The 27,948-nt window shown below is 39.3% G+C and overlaps 1 protein-coding gene across 1 annotated transcript in view; it reads right to left on the reverse strand.

Moving 5' to 3' along the window:
* The window catches only part of LOC146482006 (protein sidekick-1-like), a 34,371-nt gene extending 7,339 nt beyond the window's left edge, over positions 1-27,032 (reverse strand). The window contains exons 1-15 of the mRNA XM_085108062.1: positions 26,895-27,032; positions 25,610-25,918; positions 23,168-23,485; positions 20,483-20,770; positions 16,573-16,845; positions 12,299-12,583; positions 10,965-11,267; positions 10,258-10,551; positions 9,847-10,128; positions 7,822-8,112; positions 5,530-5,838; positions 4,529-4,677; positions 3,674-3,821; positions 2,576-2,881; positions 990-1,459 (exon numbers count right to left, since the gene is read on the reverse strand). Coding sequence (XP_084964188.1) covers positions 990-1,459; positions 2,576-2,881; positions 3,674-3,821; positions 4,529-4,677; positions 5,530-5,838; positions 7,822-8,112; positions 9,847-10,128; positions 10,258-10,551; positions 10,965-11,267; positions 12,299-12,583; positions 16,573-16,845; positions 20,483-20,770; positions 23,168-23,485; positions 25,610-25,918; positions 26,895-26,967 — 4,098 coding nt within the window. The 5' untranslated portion in view covers positions 26,968-27,032. The remainder of the gene's footprint in view (positions 1-989; positions 1,460-2,575; positions 2,882-3,673; positions 3,822-4,528; positions 4,678-5,529; positions 5,839-7,821; positions 8,113-9,846; positions 10,129-10,257; positions 10,552-10,964; positions 11,268-12,298; positions 12,584-16,572; positions 16,846-20,482; positions 20,771-23,167; positions 23,486-25,609; positions 25,919-26,894) is intronic.
* Between the last annotated feature and the right edge of the window lie 916 nt (positions 27,033-27,948).

Raw genomic sequence — 27,948 nt, forward strand, 5'->3', positions numbered from 1 at the left:
TCAGTATGCCATAGTGGCCCCAATAAAACCAAACAAGCTGCTAATGGCTGCTTACTCACTGTTTGCATTTTAATATTTGGTGTACAATAGGGTTATGCCCTGTATCACTGTTGCGTTAAATGAGGCGACCTGCACCGTTTGCAAGGTCTTACATGGTTGGTCGAGGGGACAAAAGAACGAACAACAGAACAATACTCCCAGTCCTAAAAAACAATGCAGCTGCAGGTTATCAGTGTCCAGTGAAAATAGAGCTTTTGAAAGGTGCAGGTCTACTGTGGGCGACCTACACCGTTTGCAACGTCTTATATGGTCGGTCGAGAGGACAAAAGAACGAACAACAGAACAAAGCTCCCAGCCCTAAAACACAATGCAGCTGCGGGTTATCAGTGTCCAGTGAAAATAGAGCTTTTGAAAGGTGCAGGTCTACTGCATCAAATCCCACTGGTCTATGGTTGACACCTTGTCTTTTCAGTTCGACTTTGTCATCGGACCTTATTCAAAAAGGGTTGACATTTTAATATTCTTTTGTCCGCATTCACATTTTGTCCTACTAGCCTCATTTAAAGTAAAATATTCCCTTGATTTTTTAACTCAAGAACGAGCCTGGTAAGGCTAATTTGAATGCAAACAAAAGAATAAAGTGTCAGCTATTTTTGCATAAGTTCTACGTCAGTCACATTCTAATTTATAAGGGGGTTAGTTTCTAAAGAAACTGCGGTGCTGCGTAGGTGTGGAGTAGAAACAAATGTATGGTTTATCAACAGAGTTGATAACTTAAGGTAAATTGGCCACCGTAAAGAGATTCGAGTGCTGACGTTTCGGGTGTTAGCCCTGGATTCGCTTTGACAAAGCGCTAACGCTCGAAACGTCAGCACTCGAATCTCTTTACGGTGGCCAATTTACCTTTAGTTATCAACTCTGTTGATAAACCAAACATACATTCTAAATGTATCCCATTCATTTATTCTGTGAGGCTTTAGTTAACTTACCACAAACCACATTAACATTCCAGTCAAGAATATGACGGCTAAGTTAAAGATCATCAGTGGCCCACATCCGTACACAAGTCCTTTAAGAAGTGACTTAGACCTGAGCCCTTCTTTAGTGACAATAAACGCTGCCCCAGGGGACTCCACCACGGGGACATACCGGAAGTGGTCCATGTACCTTCGCTGGTCAGAGAAACCATACACGGGTAGGCTCAAGTCTGCATTGTGATCTATAGCTTCTCTCATTTCTTTTTCAGTATTTTTCCTCGCATTCTTGTTACTTCCGTCCAAGGTATAATCTATTTTGGACGTCCCATGGCCATTTTCGCAGTCGCCACAACATTGAAGAACCATCTTGGTTAGGAAAGCCATGAAAATCCCGCTCATGTTCTGATTGGTGGAGGAACTAATGACGTAAGGCGGGTTTAACCAGTAATTTGTGGTCAGTCGTCTTTCACAGTGACATGTCTCTGTAAGGAATCATCCCAACATCAAATTGAAAGGCAATCTCTCAGAAATGTGGTCTAATTATCGTCCACGGTATTTAGATGAACTGGATGAACTTCAGTCACTTTAAATCTAATCTTGCAGATCAATTATTTGCCTAAACCTTCGGCTTCGGCAAATAATTGATCTGCTCGTCACTAACAAATCACAATATTTTGCTCAACCTGATCCAATAATTGTTAAATACTAATCTGTAATACTCATATAATACTGATAAAACCTTGAGGAAATCTTTTTTATATGCAATGTTGATTAAAACGACTACGTTACTAATAATATCAATAAAACCTAGTTAATTGTCATTTGTCAATCCAATTGTCAGAAAGAAAGCAGCCTTTGCATTTTTCGTCAAACAAATTACTAAGATTTACAGATTTAGTCCGCTTCTAAATAGATAAACTGCCAGAGGATCTCACAAAAGCTTTTTATTTGACCCAGACCACAGGACACAGCTTATGCCATGTTGCCATATGAAATGGTGCGGAATCTGGGTATGACGATAAATGAATCTGAATTTTGTTATGATGATAGATGTAGATAAATATAGCTTGGTGTTAAGACCTTCAAAAGTTCATTAATAATTCATAAGCCCATTGACCTATCAGATGGTCGATAAAACATCACGTGCAGTGGTTATAAAACCCGATAAAACCTCCTCCTTATTAGTATGTAGTGTTTGATGTTTTTCTCGCATGCTAATTTCCAACGTTCACAAAAGCATCATTTTTATGAACTCTCTTGGCACACGCTTTTCCAGGAATGTTTTTGAAGTAGTTCAAAAAACTCGCAGCACGCGTTTTATAGACCTTTTTCATAAATGGCGGCCGATAAATTATTCTTTTGTTTTCATGAAAATTAGCCCTACTAGCCTCGTCAGCATGTGCAAAATTCAAAAGAATTTTTACTCTAAAATGAGGTTAGTAGAGCTAATTAACATATATTGAAAAGAATAATAAATCGGCCGCCATTTATGAAAAAGGTCTATCGGGTCTAAAACTGCTCGACTGCGCCTCGTGCTTTTAAATCCCGATAAAACACTGCTGTTCGTGTTTTAAACATTACATTACCACAATAAATACCTCCATAAAGCGGCTGACTGTACACTCCTTCTCCTTTCTGTGTGAATCCCGAAACTTTGATCTCATAAACAGTAAAACTCTGCAGGCCATCTAGTACCACTGAATGTGCGCCAGCCGAGACTATTCGCTTCTTTACGATCTCGTCTTTAACTTTTTTCCCACCAACCCTCACGGCCTGATATGACAGCACGTATCCAGCCAGGTTACCATTGGTTTCATTATCCGGGATCTTCATCCACTGGATTCCCAAGCTGTTAGTACTGAGTTTACCCTGGATTTTTACATTCGAGGGAGGAGCACTGGGAACTAAGATAAATATAAAACATCACTCTTGAAACTCAAAACTTGAACGCTTAACCATTAATATGCAAGCGACTGAGCAGTGATTCTATTAAACAGTTCTACGCTATGATGTCGTTTGCTAAGCTGTACTAGGTGGTTTTGAAACCCTCGGGTTAAGTGTGACCATTCAAATGAAAGCTACTGAGCAATACTTTCCTTTGGTGCTGTTTATTATGCTGTACAAGATGGTGGTAACTTTTGAATCTGTTGATGAAATCCTTAACTGTGACAATTAAAATGAAAGTTACTGAGCAGTACTTTCCTGTTGAGTGTTTGGAATGAGAGGTAACATTAAGTTATGACTTTCAAAGAAGTCATAATTAAGGACGGTGCCTACTCTTGTTACTGCGCATACGTTCTGCGCATCTCGAGATACTCGGGTTTCCTATGGGTGATGCCTACTAATACAAGGATATTTTTGGGGGGGTTTAAAACCACGCGGAGAAAGCAGCACTTAACAAGTGCTCTTGGTATCCAAAAGGAAAATTGGGGGTAACCATGTATTTTTCAGCGATAATAAAGCTTCAATTTGGAAAAAAAAAATGGCATACATTGCTTTTTATTTTACTGTTTTTTAGAATAATTGTTGCTAAATTATCTCTAAAAACGACCCCACTACCCTCAATTTTCTTCTGGATTCCAATAGCTCGTACTCAGTAAGATCTGCTTTTTCCGCATAGTCATAAGCTGTAAAAAAATACTTCTGTATTAGGAGGCATCGTCCTTGAAGAAATTCAAAGAACTAAGTATACTCACTACTCTCTTCAGTTACGATTCTGAGAGGTGATGACGTCACGCCATCTCCCGCTGATGTGTATGCCAATATACGTATTTCATACTCTGTGAATGCCTTAAGACCAGACAATACACACGAGCGTTTGCCTTCTCCCTCAATAACGATAACCTAGGATAATAACAAAAAAGCAAGTTTTGTGACTCTTTGTAACAAGGCGATTCAGTCTGAACGTACCGAAGAAGTATGAAGTAGTCACAGTCTTTTGAAAGCCCTGTACACTAGTATGCGTTTTCGATCGCTGCACTGGAAAACGAAACGATTATCGATAGCCTTTACGAGAAGCGTCAGGCTATGACTGACGTTAATAATGTACTCGCATCATAGTAATCTTTTGTCCACTAGCTTTCGTGATCTCTTCACAACTAGTCAGCAGGTTTATCACTACGAAACTCGAATTGCCTCTTACTATAGATCCCGTTTTTGTACAACGAAAATAAACAATTCAGCATCCTTTATCAAGGGCCTAAAACCTGCAATTCATTGCCCGTTTCATTGATTAGTTCACCGTCCATTTCTGTTTGAAAAAAACTTACGCAACATTTCATTCAACTGAGATGGTTTGTGATGTAAGTTCGATGTGTGTCGTCTTTCAATTTCTCTTTGCTCACTCTGCATCAAGCCTCGTCTTAATTAACTAGTCTCAAGAAGTGTATCCATATAAGCGCATTTCTTTATTAGGCTTGCTCGTCACATTTTCAACGATTTCTGTTCAACCTGTTTTAAATACTCTGTTTGTGTGGGTGACTACATTACAATATTGTAAATAAATAAAACTGTCGCTTGTATAATAAAAAGTAAAACTAAAAAGCACTAACCTGGCTTGTACCCTTCGTCTTCTGATAGGACACTTTAAACCCTAGGATTTTGCCAAGCTCATATCCCGGGGGTACTGAAGACCATCTTAAAAAGATGTCACTCTGCCATACAATCGTAGCTTCAAAGCTCGAAGGTGGTTTGCTAGGAACTGAAAGTGTTCAAGATCGTAAGAAAAACCACAAATCACAGGATCAACTAGTTTACTGAACCATCCTCAGGAACATCAAGTAAATAATAATGCGATTCTAAAATCCTGACCACTTCGGGAAAATTCCAGCCGCCTGAAGGGATTTATTTACTAAACATGCAAGGTGATCGCCACTGATATTCCTCCTGCCTCATAAGTTTCCACTATAGAGTAGCCAGAAGTTCCAGTTGAGCAACAATGAACGAGAATTTAACTTCTGAGAGTGCATCATTATTAGAGTCACTAAGAAAACGTGAAAGTTAGAGTCAAAGTGAGGGCAAGAGTAAAGGAAACCTTCACTTTAATGAAACCTTGAGCACACCGAAACAAAATTCATAGAGTGTGCGTACGAGTTTAAGGTTAGAATAGACGAACAATATGAACTATTACGGGCTCATTTTGATCATACTCTGAGAATAAAGTCTCTTGAAGACCCTGTCGTCGCGGATCCAAGAAAAATGCGACCGTTTTCCAGTAATGCGAGTGCCGAAGGTGCGAGGTGCTAGGGGCCGGGGACATACTTCCTGGGGAATTTTTTAAAAATTGACTCCTAAAAGTGCCATTTCCTAGGTTTTCAAGTCACTCTGACAAGTATTTTCCGTACTTGAACCTAGGAATTTTCTTTTATTTTAGAAATCCAGTATCTATTTATTGTCAAAAATCTGACCGTTTTCCGTAAAACTATGGGAACCGGTCTGAATCTGCGCCTGCTCTAGATCTTGTTCTTGTTCAGTTTGGCCCAGCTTAATACAATCGCTCTACATGTTAACACCACGTTACAATCACGTGTCCAATGAATGATGCTTGCCCTACCTCCTTCTCTAGTTGTGACCCAGACTTCACTCGGTAATCCATCCCTACCACTGTTAGTGATAGCTTGTACACTTACACTGTATCTTGAGTACGGCTTCAAACCTGTTAAAACTGTCGCCTCACTCTCCCCTCCCATGACCTTAACGAAATCAGGAGAACTTGTGCCCATGGCAACTATGTAATAAACCACTCTGAAGCCCTGGATGGAGCCTGGAACGACTGAACAGTTACTATGATACGCCCAAGACAGAGAGGCACTAGTATCTGTGACTTCAATCACTCTTAAGTTTGTGGGTGGACCACAAGGTGCTGAAAAATAGTAAAAAAATTGATTGGAGGGGAGATTTCTCTACTTTAACAAATTGACCATAAATTGTCGGAAATATAGCATAAACACTGATTTTAAGACCCTTTAAAGTGCACCTAGCCCCAAAATTTTTTTTCGCTTAAATAACTCTTTGCACTTGTTCGAAACGCATTGAGCCTTTTTGCGCCTTTTTTCAACCAAATCTTGACTTTTTATTGGCTGTAAAGGTTACAAAATCTAGCCATCATCTGTCCCATGACCGAGCTAGTAAGGGGCATGGGTCTATTCCTGAATTGACGTCACAAATTGCTTTGCATGCATTTTCACAAAGACTTTATACAATGCAAATCAGTTTGTGACGTCAATTCAGGAATAGATCAATGCCCCTTACTAGCTCGGTCATGGGACAGATGATGGCTAGATTTCGTAACTTTTACAGCCTATAAAAAGTCAAGATTTGGTTATAAAAAGGCGCTAAATAGCGCAATATGTTTCGAACAGGTGTAAAGATTTATTTAAGAGAAAAAAACATTTTGGGGTTAGGTGCACTTTAAGTATACATAGTTTTAATACGAGTATCGCCTTTGTTCGTTTTCAAATTTCCCGTGAGCCGCTAGTGTTTATAATGGTATGAGACTTACGTTGTTGTCAAGAGGCAGAAGTTATTGGTATAACAAGTATTTGGCAATACTTGGTCAACCATATAACGTCAAGAAATCTAGAATGGCGGTGCGCAGGAATTAAGAAGGGAAAGGAGGAAATTTTCATATCCTGGTTTTAATATTGAAATGTTCATTCATATTTTTCAAAGAAACTGTAAAGTTAACCTTAATGTCAACAATTTAACGTCACGTTGTTTTAAGAGTGCAGATTCACTTCGGACATGTATCTTGGGATCAACTGTGTTATGCAATGGAATCCAATGAGAAGAAATTCAAATCAATAAATACTAAACTTGCTTTATAGTTTTGTTGTGACCACGTCAATCAGGTGCAAGTTAATGCTTCGTTTCAATCTCCATGGTTTGCAAAACTAATCGAATATGTTTTTGAGAAACCGAGCTTCAAATCTCGGAATTACTTTAATCTTGAATTAAGCTATCGATGAGAATAATTAATTGGAAACAATTATTGGGCTTTAGGTCGTACAGGTGATGGGGATTTAGGGATAACCGTGCTCATGATTTTAAACGTTCGCTGCAATGGACAAAACTAGCAGAATATGTTTAAAAAAGCTTCACATTGGCTAAATAATATTGAATTTAGCTATCAATACGATTAATTGGAAAAAATTATTGGGCATTAGGTCGTACGCGTGATGGCGATTTAGGAATAACCGTGCTTGTAATTTTAAAAGTTCGTTGCGATAGACAAAAGCGGTTGGCTTCTAAGGAAACTGTGGTGATACGTTGGTGGGAAAGTGAGATACTTTGTTTCAACTTAGTTGATAGCTAGCTCCTATGACAAAGGACTATCGCTCGGAGCATCAGCTTTTGAATTCGTTACGGTGGTCGGTTTACCTTACAAAATCAGTTGACACAACAATATTTTCGTTGCCCCGTTACTCCCTAAATTTATACTCCACTTAATCCATTACCTTTCCTAAGTGCGTTTGACGTAGAAGAACGCACTCCTAATACAGATTGGAGTTGAGATTGTATGGGACAACGTAATGATTGAATGCAGGGGGTGATGACATCTTCACCAACTTGGCAAAGGAGAGAGAGCAAGGGATCGAACGAACGCACTCCCTTATCCTTGATTATTACTAGTACAGATTGGAGTCGAAATTCCATGGGACAACAACGTTGATTGAATGAATGGCTCTTGGGACGCGTATCTGGCATCCCCCGCAGATTTTGTAGGGGCGGACGACATCATCACCAACTTGGCAAAGATGAGAAAGCCTGGGATCGAGATCATTGAACGCACTCCCTAATCTTTGATTATTACTATTTATTTACACTTTATTTATGATCCACTCACCGTTATCATCAAGTACAACACAGGTTTCATTAGACCATGGTCCCCTTCCTATTCTGTTGAAGGCTGCCACTGATATGCAATAGTTTCGATGAGGTACGAGATTTCTTATCTCCCAATTAAACGTAGAGCTGCTAGTTGTGGATTCAGTCACGTCATTGTTGCTGTGTACCCTTACGATATACCCCAGGGTTATACCATTTACGGAATGCAAAGGTACACGTGACCAATAAACTTGAATATCGAACTGGTGACTCCCAAACGCTGAGACTTTGGTCGGTGGAGCACTGGGAACTAGAAAATAAAGTGTCAAAGCTTTTTAGAAAAGCCATGCGCATGTTCGTAACGTCACCGTGCAAAAAATAATTTATTGAGCTTAACATATAAACCCCCATCAGCGAGCGATATTATTAGGTTTGCTTTGCTCAAAAATCACTTGGGACGTCGCAGCCATTTTTTTTTAAAAAAAGCTCAAGTTTATAGTTGTGTTTTCTGGTTTGAACGGTTTCAACTCTGCGGATCTGGTTCAATTCTTTGAAAAAAGCGCGTAAATATATAGTCTTATACCCAGGCAATTATTTCAGGTTGAGGTAGTCACGCAACTCTCCTCCCCACCAAGGACCATGCTCTGTATTTGCGATGTGTAAAGTTTTCTTTTCTTTTTTTGTTCTTTCCTTGTCTATCTCCTTTGCACCTGTCTATTACCATCCTTATGTTCTATGTTCCGACATAGTTGTATTGTGTCATTGTAAATCATGTAATTAGTAATGAACTTCAGCATATTGTTTATTTGTACTTTAACGCAGTGTAATATATAGCAAATAATGTATAAATCACATTATACTATATCAATACTGCTTGAACTTTAACCTGGATGTATTTTTTCGTATTGCAAGTGTTGTAAATATTGTTAGTAGTGTAAGTAGTGTGAGCATTGCTGGTATTGTAATTATCGTAAGTAGTGTTAAGTATTGTCAATATTGTATTCCGTTTCATGAAAAGCTATTAAAAATTGTGCTATTAATATTAAAAGAAACAAGAAGTAATGTTGCGTTACGCAAAGGCTTTGAAGGGAGTTAAGACTGGTTTTCACTAGCCATATAAATACTGAGAAACGTAAGTAGAATTACAGTGGTCAAAACTCTCTCCATTGTGCATCTCCTTATGCCTCAACAGCACGCTCACGCTTCAGTCAGTGACTCATTCCGTCAGTCCGTCAGTCAGTCAGTCCTTCAGTCAGTCAGTCCTTCAGTCAGTCAGTCAGTCAGTCAGTGAGTCAGTCAGTCAATCAGTGAGTCAGTCAGTCAGTGAGTCAGTGAGTGAGTCAGTCAGTCAGTCAGTCAGTCAGTCAAGCAGTCAGTCAGTCAGTCAGTCAGTCAGTTAGTCAGTCAGTCAGTCGAGCAGTCAGTCAGTCAGTCAGTCAGTCAGTTAGTCAGCCAGTCAGTCCTTCAGTCAGTCAGTCAGTCAGTCAGCCAGTCAGTCACTCAGTCCTTCAGTCAGTCAGTCAGTCAGTCAGTCAGTCAATCAGTCAGTCAGTCAGTCAGTCAGCCAGTCAGTCAGCCAGTCAATCAGTCAGTCAGTCAGTCAGTCAGTCAGTCAAGCAGTCAGTCAGTGAGTCAGTCCTTCAGTCAGTCAGTCAGTCAGTCAGTCAGTCAGTGAGTCAGTCAGTCAATCAGTCAGTCAGTCAGTCAATCAGTCAGTCAGTCAGTCAGTCAGTCAGTCCGTCAGTCAGTCAGTAAATCAGTCAGTCAGTCAGTCAGTCAGTCGGTCAGTAAATCAGTCAGTCAGTCAGTCCTTCAGTGAGTCAGTCAGTGAGTCAGTCAGTCAATCAGTCAGTCAGTCAGTCAGTCCTTCAGTCAGTCAGTCAGTCAGTCAGTCAGTCAGTCAGTCAGTCAGTCAGTCAGTCAGTCGATCAATTAATCAACCAATCAGTCAACCGTTAACTTCAAGCAAAACGCTTCGTTTTCTATGGAACACCGTGCTTTTTTAACAAGTACAGTACCGTTGCATTTCTTCACAGGTACTTACGATCCTCGTTGGTCCATACTGTTATCGCTTGACTTCTAGGTCCTTCGCCTTGGGAGGTGTTACCAGACACCTGGATTGTGTACGGTGTGTATTTATTCAAATTATTCAGCTGCAACTCCCCTACATTTCCTTGTACTAGCATACGATCGCCATTGTTTATGTACACATTGTAGCCCAAAATTTTCCCGTACATGTAGCTTGCTGGGATGCGTGTCCACGTGATCAGGAAGCTGGTGGATGATTGGTTTATTACTTGGACTTGCTCTGGGGGCCTAGTTGGTACTTAAAAAAGAATACACTGTGTCTCGTGTTAAATATATTACCTCTTATGTTATTATGAAATTAGCCAAGGAATTCTTCACAAAGACCAAATGATTTTCTGGGAAGATTTTAACATTTAAAATAACATACCTCCTCTAAAAGTAGTTACAACTAAATTTGTGGCGTTTGGTTCTTTTTCTGATTTGATAGCTAACACAGTCACGTCATGTGTAGCACCAGAGTTTAGTCCACCAATCAGTGCGCTTGTTGTCATGTTATCAAGTGTTGTGTCTATTTTCTTCTTCCACCTCTTATTTCGTTGCCAGACCTTAACGCGGTAACATCTGATCCAGCCATTTAAAGGAAGAACTGGGACCCAGGCAAGCAGAAATGAATTGTGGGTAAGGTTTTGAACGGTTACAACTGGCGGTGGTAGAGTGTAAACTGCAAAAAAAATGATTGATTTTGTATGGGGATTTGAAAGCATCATTAAAAGATATAAGACCCTGTTATGTAGATGTGGATCCAAGTTTACTTGTTTTTTCCTAAAGGGATCTGTTTCAAGGCTTACCCGTTCACTACCGTGATATCGATTTTTGAGTATTTAGGGACACCCAACGAGGAAAATTCCAGCAGATTCTTAAAATGCTGTTTTCTGTTTCACCTGATGTTTTTAGCCTTTTTAAGACACATTTCCGCTTTTAACTGTTGAGATTTTTTGGTTGAATTTTCAAGTTGGCACAATAGACTAGACAATAGAACAACATTATAAACTTGGCAACAGAACGATAGAACAGACTGGACAACAGAACAACGCAATGGACTGTACAATAGAACAACATTTATATCGCAATTACCCCCATCAAAGGCCTGTACTCTTATTGGTTCACTGTACGCTCCCGTTCGGTCCCAGTTCATTGTAGCCACTTGTATCTTATATGTAGCCAACGGCGAGAGCCCTCGAATGTTGTAAGATGTTCCTCTCACGATTGCGCTTTGTATAGCACCATTCCGGCCATACTTGACAAAGGTCCATTGGACTTTATACATGGTTGGACACTGTGTACTATTGGAGCATTTAAGTGGAGTCCAGGTAATCTTCACGGAAGTGGATTTTTTGACAATAACAGTTACGTTTTGTGGCGGAAGAATTAGTTCGGCTGTTGAAGAAAACAATTAATCAGAAATGAAAGAAAATAAATGATTCACTTCAAACGGGCAACCAGAAGCAAATTTTTTGTCCGAGTCATTTTAATGGAATGAAAGTTCTAAATTATCCCGTGTAGTAGCACGGAAGACCTTGAAATAAGTTGGAATTCTAAAGGAATACATGTTGTAACTGCTGGTTATAAGCACTGGGCTTACACAGCTGCAAAAGTGGTTCTGCATGACCTTGTAAACGGGGAAAGGGAGCCTTATATATCATGGGATGGGAAATAAGGTACAAGCTTAGAACAATCATTTAAGGATTAGATCAGTTACTTGGAAAACGCATGCCCCTAGGGCCTTGTCAACTGTTAATCTTTTTTTCTCTTATGGAACTAATACTGCCAAAACAATGCAACAATATAGACTTGACAATAGAACAACACAATAGACTGGACAACAGAACAACACGATAGGCTGGACAACAGAAGAACGGAATAGACTGGACAATAGGACAACACAATAGACTGGACAATAGAACAACACAATAGACTGAACAACAGAAGAACGCGATAGACTGGACAATAAAACAACACTATAGACTAAACAAAAGAACAACACAATAGACTAGACAATAGAACAAGACAATAGACTGGACAATAAAACAACACAATAGACTGGACAGTAGACCAACATAATAGACTTGACAATAGAACAACACAATTGACTTAAGAATAGAGCAACATAATAGACTGGACAAGAGAAAAACACAATAGACTTGACAATAGAACGACGTAATTGACTTAACAGTGGAACAATAAATAGACTTTTTTTGCGACAAATTGGTACTTAACTCCGAATTGAACAACAATTTCGTTTTTTTGCAGTGTTTTGTCTTGTGATAGCACGAGTTTTCTACGCCTGAAGTCGCCTTAATAACAACAACAAGACTACAAGAACCAAGACTCAAGCCAATGGCCTGTAGCTCGCGTGTCCAGCACCTGTTGGCACTTTTGATTGCCAAGACCTGTTGATGATGTGTTACCTTTATAAGTAGTAACCAATAACGATGCATTGTTTCCTTCTCCTTCTGATGTGAAAGCTGATACGTTTACCATATATCTGGTATTAGGCTGTAGTCCACCAATCAGCACTCTTGTTGTTGTGTTATCAACATTTGTGATGTTCGTGAATCTTAGTTCCCAGACTCTCACTCGATAACCTAGGATCCTGCCGTTCGCAAACTCTTGAGGGATTGGTTCCCAGGTAAGAAGAAATGAAGTGTGACTCAGATTGCCAACGGTTACATTTTGTGGCGGTCGACTGGGTACTGCAAAGAAATGTATGCAAGGGTGATAGTGTTCCCCTACAGACCCTATGCATTAAAATTAGCCTTACTAACCTCGTTCTTGAGTCCAAAAAACAAAAAAAATACTTCGCCTTGAACGAAGCTAATCAGGCTAATTTGAATGCAGACAAAAGAATATCAAAATGCATGACATACATTTTTGCATAGCTTCATATAATAAAGATGTTAACCCTTTAACTTTGGATATCAACACGCATATTCTCAGCACTGATGTCTCTGATTTCCTGTTATGCTATTTGGGAGAATTTGTTTAAAAAACAGAAAATTACATTTATTATTATAACATAGCGCGCCTGCATCCTAATCTAATTCCTATACGCACGGCTGTGCGTCCATGCGATGACGCGTGCAAGTCAATGGTGAAAGCATGCGCGCGCTATGTTTTAAAAAAACTTTTTACGGAGAGACAACACCATAAAAATGTATATTTATAAGAGCTTGTTGAAGTTTAATGAAACATTAAGCTTAAACCGTCATGAAAAACCATTTTCACCTTTTTGTTTTTGTAAATTTTAAAATATATGTAATCAGGAACAAAACCTGTTTTCCAGGAATCATTTAAATTATTTTCACTATGTTATAAAAGAATTGTGCTTTTAGCTGTGCGTATATCGAGTTATGGATGCACTTGGGAAGTTTGGAGAGCACTCAAGAAGCTAGAGTTGCTCTCGGCTACGCCTCGAGCTTACGCTTCTCTCGTGCTCTCCAAACTTCCCGCGTGCATCCATTACTCGATATACGCACGCTAAACATGAACCAATTCTTAATCACCTAATATTGCTTTTTAATGCTTTGTGGTCTGTCGAAAGTGAGTTTTAACATTTGCAACAGGTTATCGATAATTTCATTTTTCTGTTTGTCTCACATCTCGGCAGTTAAATTAGTTGAAACACTGAAGAACAAACAGTGAAACCACATCATTTCTTACCAAAGGGACAAGGCAGGGATATCGTACTTTGGTTCGAATTTTACTGTATTGCTTAGAGCAAGACGATCAGAGAATAACTCTGCTTTTTGTTACTTTTGTATTTCAGCCAAGGTAATTAAAACTGAAAAAAAAAAAAATGAAAAGTGAAACAGCTTTTTGATGCAGAAGAGAATGTTCTTTGAACATCCCATTTCAAACAACTAACAGCGTAAAACTCGCGTTTTGATTGGTGTAGCGGAGTTTGTGATGAGATTATAGACGCACGGTATGACGTCATTAGCGGTGTGACTGACGCAAGTGATCAGAGTCAAGTCTAATTGCCTTGTCGAGTAGCGGGCAAACATAAGAAAATTTTCACAGGAACACAAAACTGTCCGATGAATAATTGGACAAAGACCTTTGCAAGTGACCTCAATCAGGTCAAAATTGCTAGAACTTTGTTGGGATGTGAAAAGGAAGGAGATGGAAATATGGTCATTGGCTAATGGTAACTAATCTGTCAAAAATCGAAGTGTAGCGACTGACATGCTGTAATATTTTGGGGCCAGAAATTCCTTCTGGAATAAAGGTTAGTTTTGAAATGCTATTATTGACTTTTTTTCGGATTAGAGCGGTTTTCAATTGACGGTCGAAAGTAATTCGCGTTTGTTTTGGTTTTGCATTACTAAGCTCTGTGATTGGTTAACGAAACTCACGTCACTTTCTCAACCAATAAGAAGCAAAGCCAAAACCAATCAGAAGCCGTGATTTGTTGCGCCCTCCCTTCGCAAAAACTGCTAAATATCAGGGGAGCTTCAGAATAAACGGTGCTCGAACTTATAACACCATCCCGAGAACCATTAGACAGGTAGTGGCGTTCAGTAAATTTAAAACCAAACTAAAGTGCCACCTTAAGCAGTAACGCCCGCGGTACATGCTGCATTTATAACTTAATTATTTGTCTAGTTTTTTATTTGCTTTTTTTTTTTTTGTTTCAATGTTTTGTGTTTTGTCTTGTGCTGTGTCAGGGCTCCATTTAAACTAGCTCTGCTAAATTGGATGCCCCTGGATAAATATTGAAGTAAATAAAAAAAATAAAAAAAAAAACCAATCGTGTTTTGGCCGCACGCGTTTTCCCGCCCTTAGTGCTCGCGACATGTATTTGCTTCGAATTCTGACTGGCTCATTGTGTTGTTTACATCTGTTGCGATTGGCCAGAGTAATTGCTTTGGTTTTAGTTTTACGACACTCAATTGGAAACAGTTCTATACTTTTATAGTAGTCCAAGGGTCAGTTATTAAAAGACAGTTTAGACGGTGTTTAACAAAACCAACAGTCATGTCTAAACTGCCACTGACAGTAACAGGGAGGCTTGCATCCCAGACTAGAAAACTATTTATCTACCAAAATCAACCACTTATGAACAGATTTGGAGGCCCACTGATTGCCTTAAACCGCGGCCTAAGCTAGATTCGACTTAAATAACCGGCCCTAAGAGTTTGCTTAAACGTTTTTGACTCGGCTCAGTCAACGTGACGCTCACTCACGAATTGTAGTCAAAAGTCTTGGTTAGTGTATAAAACAAAACGATTCCATTTTGCTGTGGGTCTGTACTCTGATAACGCACAGAGGACGTCAAAATGTGGTAAGAACATCAGTCACGCTACGTGCCGCACGCTCTGACGTCATCTGTGCGTTATCAGAGTATAGACTTTCGGCAATATGGAATCTTAAGGGCGATTTACACGGTACGACTTTGTCGCGTGCGACAAGCTTACGACAGGCCTACGACACCAATTGTTTCAAACCTACAACTCGCTTACGACTGTCGCGTATGTCACAAAAAATGTCGTAGGATTTTATATTAAAACATGGCAATCGTAAGTATAGGCAATGTTGAATGACGAGAGTTGTGTGCGATTTTTTTTTTCGTGACTCGAGCAGCGAGCGCTCTAGAAATCGCATGCAACAGTCGTAAGCAAAAGTTGTGTTGTCAAAATCGGCCTTTAGATAGCAGAAAGATCCTCGAAGTTATTTACGCAACTTTAAGCAGTTGCTTGGAATCTATTTGTTAAATACAGTCAACTCCTGTTGCATTTGAGTGCTTAGTGACTGGTCTATGAGTGGAGGCAAGGCTGGAGTTGCTTTTCATATGAAAATCATGTCGTTCTTATGTAAAATAGTTTGCAGACTAGTTACATAACTCCAGGCTGGCTTCAGCTCAAAATCAGGCCACCGATCAAACAACACTTAAATGAGCTGTTTGACTTTTCTCTTGCTCTTTTGATTTTCTTTCATTTTTATCAGCTAAAGGGTAACGAGATCGAGGCTCTTGTCCTCTGAGGTCCCTAATAATACCGGATTTAACGACGGTGCGGAGGAGTCAGTTTTGAAGCGAATTTTGGCTAAATTCACCGGAGAATTGCGTTGCAAATCGAGTTTGTTGGTTTAAATTATTATTATTATTATTATTATTATTATTATTATTATTATTATTATTGTCATTAAATACAACAAAAAGTCATCGAAAAAAGCGTCATGGGATCTTCTTACGCATCTGTTGAAAGATTTTCCCTAAGGCACAAGCCCCGTGCATCAACTGGACTGTGGGCGCATTCGTGCCTCGTTGAAAAGTTTCGCTTTTCCAACGTCACCGAAGGGGGCCGATCGTTTCCTCATAGGCGAACATTTCCGGCTGTATAACCTTTCAACAGACACGTAATAAGATCTCATGAAGCTTTGTTCGACTGCGCAATTTCGCAGTGAATTAGCCAGAATTTACATGAAATTTGACTCCACTGCGCCCTTTGGCTAAACCCTTTAAGCCCTAACAGTGATCAGCATCAATTTTCTCCTTGTAATATCAATGCTTAATCAACCCCTGAGATCATGAGAACTAAGGGTATGATCACCCAAGGTAAACAATGTCTCGTATTTTAATAACGTCTCCTCAGTACTTTTATAAGAAAAGTATAGGGACAAGATAGGAGAATTTGTTCTATGATATTACGGTAACAACATAAGAAACGAGGGGGTTACTTACCCCCCTCCTTTGTCTGTACCCAAACTGCCTTACTGTACAACCTCTCTCGGTAATTTTTCCTTGTAGCCACCTGAATACTGTACACGGTAAATGGCGTGAGCCCATGAATGTTGCGTGACGTCTTCTGGCGTGCTTTCACGATCTTTTCACCAGCCACGCTGGCCCACTTTACCCAATAGTAAACACTACTGGCGGATGACACTGGAAGCCATGTGACGAACACAGAAGTGGAACTTGTGACATTAACGGTGACGTTTTGGGGCGGAAACAAGACTAAGATGAAGGTAACAAATAATTAAAAATTATCTTGCGAAATCGCGCGAAATATCACCTGATACTTAGCCGAGAGGCTGTAGGCCGAGTTGGCTAAAATCAGGCGATATTCCGTAAGATTGAGGGAAATCATTGTAAATTCTCAGCCTCGGATATTGCATTTCTAGCGTTCTGATTGGTTCACTAAATCCCGGTTGTCAGCTCATATACCGTAGTTTGACCTTATATGGAAAACGAATGCCCCAGGTGTCGCTACGCTAATTTTTTTTAGGCGGGAAGCGAAAGTTTCTTCGGAAAAATATAGAAAAAAAAAAAAAAAAAAAGAAAGAAATACCAAACATTGCCATCTCAGTATAACAATAACAAAAGCCACTAAGTTCGGTAAGACACTATTTAATGGTACGTATCTCTGAAGTTTCCTTTAAAATCAGAAAAATTGCACGATTTTACAATTTAGATCACGTAACAACAACAACAACAATAACAACCGGTTACCTTCAAAAATTTCAGGATGGCTCGCAAATCCTGGCGGTAAGAGGTTAAAACCGATCGAAGAAATTTCTCAAGAAGAGCTTAATGCCTGCCTTTATGTTTCTACGCATTTACGAGGACTCCAGTTTCAAAAGTTCATCTATGAAATCCGTAGGAGCGGCGGCCATAATATTCGTTTCGGCGTCGCTCGGCACCACTCAGCAAAACATTAGCACAAACGTGCACAGCTCTTACGCTTCTCGATAAGCTTGAAGTTTAAAAACTTGCACTGAATGCTTGTCTCAGTGAGGTTGTACCTCGTACACTTGGACTTGCCTTACGTGTGCGTCTGCGAGGAATTCAGTTCAGGACGTTCAGCGTAAAAAAAGCCGTCCTTGATCCCTTCCCTCGCTCGGCACCACACAGCAAAACATTTGCTCAAATGTGCACAACTTTTACGCTTCTCGATGAGCTGGAACTTCAAAAGCACTTGAATGCTTGTCTCAGTAAGGTGGTAACTCGTACATTTAAACGTTTCTTGAATTTGAGATGTCCGACTGTGTCCGATCTTCTTCACTTTCGATTTTTTATTCAACTCCGTTTGCAAAAATCTGCGCGTGTCATGTGATCATTAAGTTTCGCGCGCTTTGGTCGGAAGTTGCCTCAGCAAAAACGGTCGTTTTAATTTGAAAGAAATTTTTACGTAAAATACAATTCAGTAAACTTCAACAGCAATACCCAAACGCGGAGAATTTAATAAAACAATTATTCCATTCGCGCTTGTTGGATATGAGATTGGTTATAGCCAACTCGGCGCTTCGCGCCTCGTTGGCTATTTACCATCTCATATCCAACGCGCGCTCATGGCATGCAGGTTTAAAAGCAAAAAAAGCTGGAGGCGATCTTTTTTTGTCAAAAAAAGAAACTTGTAACATTTTTCCACGCGCAGAACGGCATAAATGAAAGCGGTAGCTCAAGTTGTTCTCTTGTTGAAGTTTGAAATCGAGAGCGTTTTGCATCAAATTAAAAATTGAGTACTCGTCTAGTGCGCCAATCACTCTGGCACAATTTTCCACAAAATTCTAGCCTCAAAAGCTAAAAAAAAACAGTATTTTGAAGCTGCGAAGGATTTGTTGTGTCCGCCAGGCCGAACTGAAAACTGGCTGGAAAAGCTTTTCAACGATTTCTCGAGTGAGTGTTTCTTTGTTTACTACGCAAGCAATTAATTTCACGATCCTTCCTCAGTGTTTTAAGAAACGCATCTAGTGCCTTGTTGCTTGAAAGAACTCTGGATCTTTTGAAGATACTAAATGTTTTTTTCAGGCGGTTCTAATGCTCCTGAGAGTAATTGCTTTGTACTTCGTCTATCGTTTTGTCTGCCAGAAAGTTACAATTTCTCGGGGCACTTCAGTGCGAGCTCGGATTTTCTAAGGTGGTTTTCTCCATCTCCTCAAGACGAGTCGAGATCTCTGTTTAACGGTTACAAAAACCAATACATATACTGCTTCCAATTTCTGAGCCTTTGCTAGAATACGGGACAATCCAAAAGTCTAGCGAAAAATATATCAAACGTTTTGGCTGAACTGTATTTTGCCAGTTCATAAACAGAAAGGTATGCACTGAAAGTTTTTGCACTAACCAACCAACTTGGTTGTCTTTTCTGTGTTTAGTATAAAACAGCGTTATTTTAAAAGAGCGGCTGCCTGTAAGAATAGAGAACTGCATTTCAGCGATCACTCGGTCGAATTTTTCTGATATTTCGTCTGAGGATACCCTTGGATTAACTATTTTCGAAAATCATATTTTAAAGTTCCAAGGTATTTTATTTTTTGAGAAAATTTCAACTGGTTTGAAATGCAGCTTAGGTGCGGTCACGGGCCAATGAAAACCGCGCAAATTTAAGTCAAAGGACGAAGCCCCGTTCACGGTGTAAAATAACCCAATAAACTTAAAACTTTACACAAACCTAGACCAACCATCTCACAAGAAAATTAATACAATAAACATTTCAAACCTGCTGGCTGCTTTCTAAAGCATGCAGATTTGTGTACGCTACTCAAAATGGTCTTGAAACTAATGCCTATTTTCATTAAAATAAAAGTGTTTCTGGTATGTAATTTTCTCTAAATTAAATATCATATCTCGAAAGCTGAAAGAAAAGAACTTTATTTGTTCCAAGTTTCAAGCTCTGATTCAAACTCTTTCCCACTCAAGGAATATCGAATATGCGTGCGATACTTGCGGCTCGTAATCACGTCACGAATTATGAGATCAGAACCGATTCACAAACACTTGACATCTGGAGCCCGTGAATGTTTCCAAACATCACATATTAGGCCCTAAAACTAATCAGACTGACTGAGGACAGTCATTCAATGTTTTTCGATCCCAGATTTCTTTCCTATTCTGCTCTAAAATAATATAGTTATTCCGGTCAATTATAGCCTACGAAACATGTGCAACAAATTTCCCCCATCTTGCTTCGTAGTTTAATTTTTTAGTTTTCTTTTTACAGCGGTTACCAGTAACACGCGACCTATAGCCTTCAAAAGACTCCCGATAAAGTTGCGTTTTGGTGGACGTCAATCATAGAAAAGCAAACAAAATAAAATATAACAAAAAATCTTTCGAGGCTAATCCATGAAAGTAAAAGAAATTCCATAATAGAAGACAAATTAGAACTTGAATTTCACCCTGTTAAAGTATAAACTGTCAATCAAGGTGTCTACCTACAATCTCTTTATCTATTACAACTATTTTCAGACAAAGACGCTTATTTTAGTTTCACTTTTGTAACGATTTAACTAGTCCAATATTCCTGAGTTTCCTGCTCTCAAAGCGATCCTAAAAATAGTTGACAAAGTCCCTCCAAGTTAGTTAATTGAGAGGCTGGTTATGAAACCTTGCCATGTTTAAAGTTGATAACAATGGTGCTTCAATTTAGGTTGGAAGGGCCGCGACCGTACACAATCCTTTGTTTTAACGTTCACACTACAGCTGAAAATTTTAACAGGATCGTTTCTATTGGCCAGTTGCTCCAACACATTTCAAAATCGATTGTAGTTTGTGCACGATCAAGGCCAAGAATGAATGTTGAGAAACTTGTTTGGCTTCATAACCATTCTCCTATATTAACTTTGCAGCCACTCAACCAATGATATCTCACCTGCAAGAGTATTGACCGACAACGATGTGGCATTTCCATCTCCGGCTGATGTAAAAGCCAATACAATGACTTCATATCTAGTACCAGGCTTTAGTCCACCAATCAATTTGCTTGTTGTTTGTTTATCCACTGTAATGTTCATCAACGTCTGATTTAGTTCCCAGACTCTCACTCGATAACCTCGGATGATACCGTTGGCAAACTCTTGATGGACTGGATCCCAGGTGAGAAGAAATGAACTGTAGTTCAAGTTACGGATGGTCACATTTCGCGGTGGTGCACTGGGAACTAAGAAGTGAGATACATTTTAAAATTTTTACATTTTTAAATTTTACATTTTTAGATCATCGTCATCATCATTATCGTTATCATCATCATCATCATCATCATCATCATCATCATCATCATCGTCGTCATTATCTTCATCATCATCATTATCATCATCGTCGTCATCATCATCATCATCATCATCGTTATCATCATTATCATCATCATCATCATAGTAATTATCATCATCATCATTATCATCATCGTCGTCATTATCTTCATCATCATCATTATCATCATCGTCGTCATCATCATCATCATCATCGTTATCATCATTATCATCATCATCATCGTAATTATCATCATCATCATCGTTATCATCATCGTCGTCATCATCATCGTTATCATCATTATCATCATCATCATCATCGTAATTATCATCATCATCATCGTTATCATCATCGTCGTCATCATCATCATTATCATCATCATCATCATCATCATCATCATCATCATCCCTCCTTATCATTCCTGGTGAAGCATTGGGTGTTCACCAGCACACACCATCTCACACGAACCCCTGTTAATCTTTTGACCCTCTCCCATGAACAGCCCACTCCTTTCAATTTTTTGAACATCGACAACCTCCAGTTATTAATGGGGTGCTAATCTTTCTTTTCTTTTCTCCAATTCCTTAGTTCATACTCAGCTAAAAATTCGTCGGCATTTAATTCACAAATGATGAAATTAATAATAAGATTATAATAAGATTAATGCATATGATCAATTTAGATGACTGATTACAGCCTCGCTTAAAAAAAAGTGAAACCTCTCCTATCTATCTGAGTTGTTGTTATGAAACCACATTCAAATAAAACTTTCACTTACGAGAGATTCAACAAAAAATTTATTTGTTTTTGCAAAACGATTGCGGTGGCTGGCTTAAACTGGGGACGGAATCGGAAGCGTAAGGAATTTTCTCTTCCAATGTAAATCAAAAAGTGTAGAAGGAATCGCAATCGCAAGCTCGATGGAATTGGAATCGCAAGGATCAGAACGTTTCCCTTTTCTTCCGATTCCGCTTCTGATTCCGTCGCTTGCGATCAAGTGTGAACTTGTTGGTCAGTCGGAAGCGTAAGCGTAAGCAGAAACATCAACCAATCATAAAGCTCATTCCCAATCCCTTTACGCGAGATTTAGGGCGGAAAACATAGTGGCCTTCGGCCATCTTGAACGAAAGCTAGCGGGGCTTCCATTGCTTACACAAGGTCAAAAGATTTTCGGCTTCCGACTCCGATTCCATTTTCATCGCTTCTGTCGGTAGAGTGAGCCAGGCCTTAAGACCTAAGGAGTCTCAAAAGGATTGTTAGTCGCGTGCACGCATAACCACACCTTAGCTGTATCAGCTGAATGAATCAAAATTTCTATCAAACAGCAAAAAACAAAGTTGCAGAAAACATTTTCTTTCCTCGCGAAATTTTGTGCGGTGACCTGACTAAATATTTTTCATACATGCAACATTTAGTACGTCACTTCAAATAGAAACGTTTGGGAGAAAGTTATTCAGGAATTAATTTTTTCTATAGATAAAAAAAACGCCTTTTTTTGATATAACACAAGATCTACTGGATAACTGTTATATTCTCAGAGGAGTAACAGAATTTAGGGGGCCTTCCAAAAAAGCAATAAAAACGGGAGGTCATCATCCTAGTTTTTAAAGATAATTTTAAGAAGCTTAAATTTAGAGGCCCTCTATATAGAGCTGCCCTGTAACCTTGGTATCCGGTTTGACGTCAGAGCTATTCTTAAAGTGTTGCCAAGCAATGGAGCTACAAAGCTGCTTATAGATTGCCTACATGATCATATACTTTTTCTTGTAACTTTTCATTATTTCACAAACTCTACAACAAGCCCCCCTGTACCTGAAGGTTCACCTTTTCAAGTTGATTTTTTTTTATTTGAATGAAGTATTAATATTATTTATTTTCTTCAACCGAAATCAAGGGTTTAGAAATCATTTCGATTAAGAGATCAGTACGTGGCCTAAAAGGCGCCAATTTTTATACCCCCATATCATCAGAAATCTGTCTTAAGTAACCAATAAGTAAAAGCTAATCTAAGGAAAAACATGACCTTCAAATTTAGGGCTAATGAAAGAAATATAACTAAAAGAAATATAAAAAGTATCGTCAGACGTTTGTCTAAAAAATGGTTCCATGAAAATATCATTTTGCAAGAACACAATCCTGTTACTTCAAAATGTTTCTGATAACTTTGACGCCAAAGCCACAAAGTCTAGTATTTTTTTGCTTGAATACACTTGATGCTCTTAATGTTTAAAGTCTTCCCCTATGTTGCAATGGAATAGGGATTAATCAACTTGTACTGAGAAAACTCAACTTTTAATTTAAAACTTACCCCCCTCTAACGTTTGAACCTCCAGTGGATCACTAAGATTTCCCATCTGTTTCCAGTCTCTCGCAGCCACTTGTATGATGTAAGTGGTGAAAGGCGAAAGCCCCAGAATACGATATGACGTCATTGTTACAGTTACGTTGGATAGAGGTCCTCTCCTGAGGTACTGCCCTGAAGGTCCTCCCCTGAGAGTAGCCCACTGAACTGTGTAGTTGTATGAAGAACTGGAGACAGGATGGTGTGACACTGGCAGCCATTCAATGGTCACAGAAGTAGTGTTCCTATTTGAAACGGTGACGTTTCGAGGAACAGAGATTGTAGCTGCAAAGGATTAATGAACTGTTATTATTATTAGTTATTAATACATCCAAAACAGCAATATAAGAACGTTCTAATCACGAGGAAGTTCATTTGGAGCTTATAACATCTTCAGGTTCAACAGGGGAGAAAAAACGGCTCTCGTGGCCGTGGCCTATTGTTCTTCACCATGGAGCGTTACTTAAATGTGCAATTGGTTTTTACACCGTAAACGTGCACATTCTTCCAACTGTTCTATATTTTTTCTTATGACTAGTTGGGGGAATTTGTGAATGGAGTGAACCTATGAAGGTGGTGTGGCGTCCGCCAGTCGGTACTGTCATACTTGTCAGACCATTCACATTGGCATTGGCTCATTTGACTATATAGTGGTAAAGATAGCTGACAGTACTGTGGGCGCCTCAGTGAGGTTTTAACCATCAGCCGTCAAACAGTCTAAAATTTAGTTAACCGTCATCCATTTCAAAAACAGGGTAATTTGTAACGTGAGCAGTGTAAAAAGCACTGAGTTATTATTTGCCAACAAACGGTTTCAAGGTCTTTCAAATACAACTATTTCAGCTGCTCATCCCGAACTTCTGGCTCTCAAAGAATCGTTTTTACTGATAAACTAGTTTCCATGTTCTCAAATTCACATTGTGGTCTTTTCCTCTTAATTTGACATCACAACTAAACTTCTGTCTGGAAGTACTCAGTGTTCTGGTTTCAAAATATTAATAATTTACGACGTTGATAACGTCTTTCTGACCAAAAAATCAACATCCAGAACACAATTTTAAATATTAAAAAACACGCAAGTTAATATTACATTTAATTTATAGAAGAAATTTCCTTTGAAAACCATCAACTTTCAAATGCCCTAACATTTAACTGTCAACCGTGAAAATCGTCAAAATTGAACCGCCAACCGTCAAGGCTACACAACCATTGAGACCCTCTACTGTGCACTTACACTTCCGAAAAAACTTTTAAGAAAACATGTCTCAGAAGGACGCCAATCTTGAAGAAGTCATTTATAAGTGTATTACAAGCAAACAAACCAAATAAAATTGTGCACAGAGATCGTGTAGAAAAGAAAAAAAAGCAGCACGTCAACAGCCAGATTGCTTTATAGGAGAGAAATAATGTATTGACTGGAAGGCTGCGTACTATTCACCAAACTACCAAAATATCAAAACTACATGAGAATGATGTATTAATCAGTGAGTGACACAGGCACACTTGGGAAAAGGAAATCCGAGTGCTCCTATCAGGAGTCGAACCTAAGACCTTCAGTTTACTAGTTCGGATGCTCTACCACTGAGCTACAGGAGACTCGTGGGAACTAAGGACAAACATCCTGCACACTGCCGGGAATTGAATGTCAGCCAAAACATATATCAAGTTTAAGGGCACTGCTCATTTTTCAAAACTAACCAGAATGGCTAATCAGTTTGAAAATGAAACGAAAAATTTTAAAGAGTGAATTAGCTCTAACAATTCTTCAAAACACACGTTTTGGAAATGGTTTGCGCCATTTTGAAGGAGCTGGAAGGACTAACACCGGAACCAGCTCTTTAAAATCATGAGGTGCCTTCGATTCAGTTTGCACAGCCAGTTCTGATGAATGGAAAGCGCCCTTCAGCCACCAACAATTTCTTTAAACCAGTAAACCTTAAAGACAGCGACCATGGCGATTTCTTTTAAAATGAAGAGTAACACTCTTCCAGCATGATCTTCTGGAATTGTACAGTAAATTTCTGCTGCTGGCTTAGTTTTAAAGCATGGCTGATAGTGACTAAAATTCTAAGCGTTCCCTTAACCTAACGCCCTCCTTGGTTTTAGGGAGCTCCATTCTCCATTGTTCCAACACGTGAGTTTTTTTGTCTATCAAAGGGATGAAAGTTTGGAACAAATGGAAAAAAACCCTATTTGACACAGAAAATGTTCGGAATTTCCAACTGAAATTTTTAGGTAAATGGATCGAAAAAGTGTCCATACAGGGATCATCTAGGAGTACAAGCAAGGCGCTTAACAAAATTACGTGTCATGTGAAACGGAAAACGGATCTACTCAAAACAAGCACAAAAGGATTCATAGACACTTTCCACTCTCCTCGCTTTTCTTTATCAATACATTTATACTTACGGATACTCCCATCAAATGTCTGCACCCTCACTGGTTCACTGAATGGTCCCGTTCGGCCCCAGTTCCTTGTAGCCGCCTGTATCTCATATGTAGTCAATGGCGAGAGCCCTTGAATGCTATAAGATGTCCCATTCACGATTGCGCTCGTCCTAGCACCCTTCTTACCAAACATGAGAGCGGTCCATTGGACTTTATACAAGGTTGGACACTGAGTACTATTGCCGCATTTCAGTGGAATCCAGGTTACATTTACGGAAGTGGAACTTGTGACAATAACAGTGACGTTGTGTGGCGGAAGAATTAGTTCGGCTGTTGTAAGAAACAATCAGAAATGAAAGAAAAAGAATGAACGGTTTTCCGGGACTGTCACAATCAACAGACTGCACTAAACTGCACCAGTGTAACGTGCCTGGATCATTATAAACTTGAAGTAATATATCAAACAACAGGCGAGTGTTTCATCGAATTTCAAAACACCAAGAAGCTGGTTAAAAAAACGAAACGCATCGAAGTCTTTATTCAACTAATTTCGACATGTTTAGAAATATGAGAAAACACTTTTTAGAGCTTTTGATATAGTTTATCAATCCATTAATAATTCATCGTGAAAATCAAAGCAAAAGGGACCAAACTTTATTACGATAATTTAGGCCATACTTCGAAACCTCCTCACGAAATTGTTTTTTGTTTTCTCTTCTTGAATTACTAATGAGCTTAAGAATGTCCACGTAGCCAAGAAGACGTTGAAATAAATTATAGGTGAACAACAATTGTTGAAGAGTGAAACAGAGTATTTTCTAAAGGCACCTTAAAACTTGTGTTTGTACTGTTAATATAGTGTACGTGGACACCGCAGCAAAGGCGAGCAAACATATTTATCCAATCAAACCTCGCACCACTCGCCACGTGATTTTACGTCAACGTACACAAAGTGGCGCATTTACAAGGCGAAGATAAACGCCGAACAACTTTGCTGTTCACTGTAGTTTAGTTTATTGCTCTGGAACATTGAGGCAAATGTATTGCAGTTTGTGGCAAAAGAACGCCAAATAGACCGTGTTATGGGAGGAATTGCCACTAAACTCCGAATTAAACAACAATTTGATGTTTGCAGTGGTTTTTCTTGTTAAAGCACAAGTTACCTACTCTAGCTTTTTGTGCGTGAAGTCGCCTTAAGAAAAACAAGAAGACTACATGAACCAAGGCCCAAGCCAATGGCCTGCAGCTCGAGTGTCTAGCGCCTGTTGGCACCTTTGGTTGTCAAGACCTGTTAATGATGTGTTACCTTTATAAGTAGTAACCGATAATGATGTACTGTTTCCTTCTCCTTCTGATGTGAAAGCTGACACGTTTACCATATATCTGGTATGAGGCTGTAGTCCACCAATCAGCGCGCTTGTTGTTGTATTATCAACTTCAGTGACGTTCGGGCTCATTCTCACCAACCACTGATTTTCCTCCCAGACTTTCACGCGGTAACCTTGGATCGTTCCGTTTGAAGGAATAACTGGGTCCCAGGTCAGCAGAAATGAATTGTGGGTCAGGTTTTGAACAGTTATATTTGGCGGTGGTAGGATGGAAACTGCAGAAAAATGTTTGAATTCGTTTAACGCGAAACTTCAAAATTTTGCTATCAAGGAAAGTGACCCTATAAAAGAAATGTTGTGCTTCGCAACACTGGTTATACAACTGAGAAATCACAGAATTAAAAATATAATTGACAATACAACAACACAATAGACTTGGGAATAAAAAAAGACAACAGACTTAAGATATGGACGGCAACAGTATGTCAGCTGTTTTAGTGTCATTTGCATACACCTGCTTGTATTGGCGAAGGTGAACTTTGCAAGATTTAAGTTACGATGTTATTAGAGAATATATTGCTAGACATTTGCTAGCCAATATGGGGGATTTAAGGGTTGAGGGCCAATGAGCGCCTTATAATCCCTATAAAGATTGGCCCGGCGGATAAATATCTAGCTGTTCTGTGCAGTATATCAATACATTTATACTTACGGCTACTCCTATCAAACTTCTTCACCGTCACTGGTTCACTGTACGGTCCCGTTTGGCCCCAGTTCATTGTAGCCACTTGTATCTCATATGTAAGCAGTAGCCAGAGCCCTTGGATACTGTAAGATGTCCCTTTCACAATTGCGCTCGTCCTAAAAACCTTCCAATCAAACCAAACAGCGGTCCATTGGACTTTATACATGGTTGGACACTGAGTACTATGGAAGCATTTTAGTGGAATCCAGGTAACATTTACGGAAGTGAAACTTGTGACAATTACAGTGACGTTTTGTGGTGGAAGAATTAGCTCCGCTGTTGAAAAC

This window comes from Pavona decussata, unplaced genomic scaffold, assembly GCF_977016875.1.
Source record: "Pavona decussata unplaced genomic scaffold, jaPavDecu1.1 SCAFFOLD_48, whole genome shotgun sequence".
NCBI lineage: Eukaryota > Metazoa > Cnidaria > Anthozoa > Scleractinia > Agariciidae > Pavona > Pavona decussata.